The sequence below is a fragment of the Boleophthalmus pectinirostris genome, unplaced genomic scaffold (genome assembly GCF_026225935.1).
Source record: "Boleophthalmus pectinirostris isolate CB_2022bp ecotype Guang Dong unplaced genomic scaffold, ASM2622593v1 HiC_scaffold_3, whole genome shotgun sequence".
Taxonomy (NCBI): Eukaryota; Metazoa; Chordata; class Actinopteri; order Gobiiformes; family Gobiidae; genus Boleophthalmus; species Boleophthalmus pectinirostris.
The window spans coordinates 28,545,714-28,551,713 of NW_026571299.1; the positions used below are offsets into that span (position 1 = coordinate 28,545,714).

General features: G+C 36.0%; 1 protein-coding gene across 1 annotated transcript; it reads right to left on the reverse strand.

Annotated features, from left to right (window-relative positions):
* Positions 1–619: 619 nt before the first annotated feature.
* Positions 620–5,732, reverse strand: apof (apolipoprotein F). Its single transcript, XM_020933820.2, has 2 exons — positions 5,651–5,732; positions 620–3,295 (listed from the first exon to the last, which is right to left on the reverse strand). The coding sequence occupies exon 2, from the start codon at positions 3,275–3,277 to the stop codon at positions 2,063–2,065; it is 1,215 nt and encodes a 404-aa protein (XP_020789479.2). The 5' UTR covers positions 3,278–3,295; positions 5,651–5,732; the 3' UTR covers positions 620–2,062.
* Positions 5,733–6,000: the final 268 nt, after the last annotated feature.

Genomic DNA, 6,000 nt, shown 5'->3' on the forward strand with positions numbered 1-6,000 from the left:
TCTAGCAAATGCATAGGCTAAATACAAAGACGATTTAGTAATTTTGGTAAATAATTAGTTCTGGTCCCATATTTGCTGGATTCTACAAGCCAGAATGAACAAGAATGCTATACAAACTCTCTTTTATGTGTATCATACATGATGTTGAACGTCATTTTGCAGTTCAAATAGTAGCCTCTAGATGCCGTGTCTACTCTAAATTTTGGCTGGCAATAGACTGGCAGTAGACTGGCAGTATTCCTGGGTTTCAAATGACATAACAAATGGCCTATAATATTTAATACAGATGAGGGGTAGGTAAGATTAATAGTGAGCAAATGCAGATTTTTGTTAAATGTTAGATTTTTGTTGTAATATAATGAATTATTGGGTCTAGTCAATAATAGAAATCAGGCTCAACATTTGTGCTTTTATCTTTTAAATATTTCTTTGGAAAGTACAGTGGAAAACTTGTCTTGCCCCCCATCTGAGAGTATGACATCGTCACATTTTTTAATCTGACCTAAAGTAAACTAATGACTAATGTGGAAAGGCTGACCAAAAACCACACAAGTTTGGGTGTGGAAAATAGTGCATGTCTGTAGGCAAAAGAAACAATAACACATACAAGTTTGTCGTTAATAAGAGATTTTACTTAGAAATATTGTAAGCTTACAGTATAAAAACAAAATACACTGTTTCATAAAAAAAGGACCAAGATTTTTTTATTTTATTTTTTTTAATAGCTCTAGTCTAGCCTATAGGCATAACAGTTTGGCCTGTACATTTTCAGACTGACTAAAATGTGGGAAAGTGCATGAAAAGGAAACCCAGAGAAAGGAATGTAGTTGTACAACAATTGTGCACACAAAGTAAAAGAGCTGTTTGCAAAACATCCATTGAACATGTCATACCTGACATGTTCAAATGTTAGTTAAAAGCTCAGTTAAAATAGACAAGTAAAGAAATGTAGAACTATAAATCATAATTATGAAAGAAATATTTCACATATTTTCATTTTCCTGAGGTGTTGTAATTTGTTTTCAGCTTTTCTATTACATGTTCTAGATGGTAGAACCCTATGATTCCGTGGAATGAATTGATAAGTTGACGGCAAAATGTTTTAGTATCAAAATCCTCATGATAGTAATCTTACTCATCTTACTATTTATCAGAAACTTGCACAAAACCTTAATGGACCATAACATTTTCCACAAAAGTCCAGAAAATATTTGATCTGTTTATAAGAATACACTGCACTATATTTGCAGCCTCTTTTTAAAGGGCCTGTACCCATTTTTTCCATTTAGACTATTTGAGCAAAATGAACACTGACCGTCTATGGTCTTGTATCAGTTCAGATATATTGTATAAGCAGCTCTTGATGTCGAAATATGTCTGTGTATAATTATACTGCATTAGATTGTTCCGACAATCAGGAAGTGTACGGTTAGCATGCTAGTTGTAAGCTTTATCATGCTGGCAAAACTCCACACTGGTGTCAGAAAGTTGACGTGGAAAGCACTTATAAACATATTGTGGTGAGTAATTAGGGTGCTCTGAGTGCATAAGGTAAGCGAGGAATAACTTTGGACCACTGCAAACCATTTCAATGAACTAGTTCTGTTTTGCACATTTTTAAGACAGTAAAACTCAAGTACAGCCCACCACCTATAAATAAAAGACTGCCAAATCTGTACTTGATATCTCAAATGTAGCATACCTCCAATCAAAAATTTTGACATGATCCATTATCTAAAGGTGCACTGTGTAACTTTTCTCCTGGAAGGTCATCCATGGACATGCTAATGCTGAAATGTCTCATAGTATGGAATGAAACATCTGTCTAGGCCAAGTTACAGGTCAGAACTGTGGACAATAAAATCCCCTGTTATTGAATAAATGCAAGTAACCTACTTTTAATGCAATACTATGGAACATTTAAGGCAAAGCAATAACTTCTCCATGGATACAAGCAGGTAATGGACGCTCCCCCAAAAAGTTATGTAGTGCACCTTTAATACATTGGCTATCTTATACAGGCTATGTAAAAATGTATTTTTATTTATTTATTTATTTTCAGTTACGGCTGAAACACCACAGAATCATCCTCCCAGCTGAACTGATTCACCATAACATCATCCTCCTCCTTCATATTCGTCATCATGTACCTTACTCCAGCTTTGACCCCAGTTTTCAGCCCTGCCCCTAGTGCATATCCCGCTACCCCAGCCGTGCCCCCTGTCACCACCATCAACGCATCTGTGCCCAGATCTACAGCAGACAAAATGGCCCTCTCTTTCGCTATTTCCGAACAATTCACAGAAGCATAGTACACAGCCGTGCCTAAGTTGTACAAAGTGCTAACTGCTGGTATCCATTCCATGACTTTATAAACTTGCTGTTCATTTCTATTGACGCAGTTTTTCCGTGGGCTTCGTTTGGCCCGACTTCCCAAATCCCGACATTGAAGTATCCACGATTCGGAATCAGATGGTAAAATTCGGCTACCCTTTTTCAGTACAGCTTGGTAACTGCCAGGTTGGTCTTTGCTGTGAGCTACACCTGCACATAGCGCCCCCATGTGTTCGCATTGTTGCACTGCTTCTTCCAGACTGCCGCTGGGGCCTTCCATGGTAGACCCAATCAACATAGTGCTGTTCAACTTGGCCCAGTCTTCGCATCTCTCCCCAGAATCTTCGTCTTGCGCCAGTTGCTTAATATTAAACATCACAACGTCAATATTTTGTTCAATTTTGTTTCTTTGGGCAGGGGAAGCCGTCATCTTGGATATCTTTCGCTCCATCAAGCGTTCAAGATCAAGAAGTAATTCATCTGTATCGGACATACCAAGCAGGTTGTACAACTTTTCCACCAAAATCTGTGCATCTTTTTGACAGTTTGCCACCACCAAAACTGGCACCAAACTCAGGCCTAGCAATTCTTGTGGTAACTCATAAGAAAGTGAATCGTCAACAGTGCTAGCCGCTACTAGCTCCTCACAGCTAACTTTGCCTTGGATGTTGAGGTATTGAGTTTGTCTTTGGAGTTTGGCTTTGAGTTGTGCTATCAGTCGAAGGGCAGACTGACTTCTATCTTGTTTTCGGTTGTTTGCAGATTGGACAGGCAGCTGCGGCCCCAAAATAAGATGATTTCGGTCATTGCTAGCTGCTTCCTCGATGTGATTTTTTTTATGTTGTCGCTTGTTTGTTGGCGCCTGAGGAGGTGCAGCTCGACTCAAGGCCTGGTCAGTCAACAACAGCTGAATGAGAATGAGCCATTTAAGTTTGGACACCATCTTTGAACTGTTACAAACCTGCAATAAGAAAATACAGCTGTTATTTAGTGCAGTGTTCTCAAACGTTTCTCACCAAGTACCACCATATCTAAACCAGGTCTAAAAAGTAGATGTAAAGTAGAGTAGAGGTATTGACAGGCCTATGTTGCACAATATCAAGTCAAATATACTTATTTATTATTGTAAATTTGTTATATTGTATTGTCAGCCAAGTGTTGTATTGAATTGTGAGAAATCCTGTGATTACCAGCACTTTGTCTGAAAATAGTTCTTTCACAAGACACTTATCCCAATTATTCACAGCAGTTACAACCTATGAGGCTGGTTGAAACAAGAGAAGACACCAACATAAAACTCTCCTAATCATCTGTCAAATTGTAATAATGGACTAAAAGAAAAATAATCTAACTGATCTGAACTATTTATATGCACAATCTTGAAAAAAATATATTCACCACAAAGAAATTGTAACGAACTCTTTGGAAACCACCTGCAGCTATTTAAAAATCACTGTTAATGCAAAGTGCAAGTGCAAATAGCTAACACATACACATACCCATCAGCGCTACACAACCAGTAAAAAGTTAAACCATATTATTATTATAATTATAATAATTAAAACATATTACGCATTGTCAGAGATGGGTATTACTCAGTTATATTTACTTGAGTAATATTTGAGGAAATTGAACTTTCAGACTAGTTTTCAGACAACATACTTTTACTCATACTGTAGTAATATTTAGTTTGAAGCAACAGGACCCTAACTTGAGTAAAAATTTTGGTACCTCTTCTTTTTCATTTTCCATTTTGAATAATTCCACAAGTGAACTTTATATTGACAGCTGTAAATTATTTGAACAGTTGTGTTTATTGTACTGCTACTTCAGGTATGATTTAGTGTTTTTATTTTTTATTTCTGTGTCTATCATCTGAAGATACAGTATTTATTGTTATGTCCTTTCAATTTCATTTACTTCAAATTATCAGATGTTACATCCTGACGATTACTATTTCAATAATTTTTACTTGACCTCTAATATTGCCAAATACTTTTTACTCTTCTTAAGTCATTTCTTGGGTCACAACTTTGTATTTTTACTTGAGTAGGCTAATATTACTTTGAAGTAACGTTTCGCTACAACTGGTATTTTTCTAATCTAGAAACAATGATTCTCATATGAATCTAACACAGGGCTGGGCAAACTAAGGCCTGGGGGCCATATGCAGCCCTTTAATCTTTTTAATGCGGCCCGTCAAACTTGAATAATAACTTTAATAAAACTTCAATAAAATTCCTATTTATTTAAATGACTTTTAAAACACAGAAAATAATAATAATAATAATAATATTATTATTATTATTAGTCATTTCAATAAATAGTAAATACTGTGGGACATGAAAGACAGATATTATGTTGTAATACTTTGTAATGATTTTCAGTAATGGGACATTTCAAAACATGGGGAATTTTTTCTCTTATGAGGTGGATTACCAAAAAATTCAGTCCATCTGCTTCTGGTCCGGTCCTTCCATCACATTTTAGAACCCTTTGTCGCCCACGAATCAAAAAGTTTGCCCACCCCTGATCTAACACATGATCTAATCTGTACACATGAATCATTTGACAGTGGTTCTCAAATGGTCGGACATGTACGGATTCTACTGATTCTCAGAATATACCGTAGTAATAGTAATAGTCCTGCTTTAGCTCTAATTTAGATCTGATGGCAAAATATTTTCTAGTGGCTTGTTACTTTGAGAGATATTTATCTATAACATAAGCATCATTTTAATTTTTGTATTTAGAGATCACATTTGAAACAACCTCAAATGGCAACCACAAGTGGCAATAGGAAGGAAGTTTAGAATCAAGGATAACAAAACATCCCTTTGCTACACTTGCTAGTCAGAAAATCTTTATTACCAATGTTAGTAAACAAACTAGGAATGTATTAATAGCCAAAAAATAGGCTACTAAAATATAAAATAAGGTGCATGTAAAATATGATTTAAGAAATAATACAACATTTAGAAACAACATTCTGCTCAACGTTTGTTAAAATACAACTTGAACCAGACCTATGGGTCTATTTTTTTAAACTAAGTGCAAATATCACTCATGGTTGTCCTTGCAAATCTTTGGAGAGCTCTGGAAATGTAGTTAGACTTATAAATCAGATTTATTCAAATATGAAATGAAGGAAACAAAACACAACTCCAGATGTTTTTGATGAGGTAACAACATGGGTCAATTTGAGTAATATAAGACCTTTAAAACATGAAAGCACTTGAACTAAAATCACAATCTTCATTCACTTCATAATTCATTACATCTTAACAGCAAATTTAATAAATGTAATCACACTTACGTATCAAAAAAGCCAATGTAGAGCCCTTGTTGTTGGTTTGGGACAGGAGTGCGATGCCTGCAGCCACTCTGTCCCTGTTCTGTCCCCCCTTTTCTTCAAAAACATGCAGAGTACTGGGCTTTGTGTATCGTCCAATCAGAGCGCCCCGTCTGGAGATGGCCTCATTACTTCACATGAACGCACAGCTCACGGCCTGAATGTTGATTCTTTTGGGGGGAAAGTCCATCAGATTAAAAGAAGTGGTTTGTTTGGAAATGATTCTGGTTCAATATCACTCAAAAATGTGAATGGACGGTAAAATTAAACACAACACCATAAGTTTCTGTTTTTTATTCAGGTTGTTTTTCTAG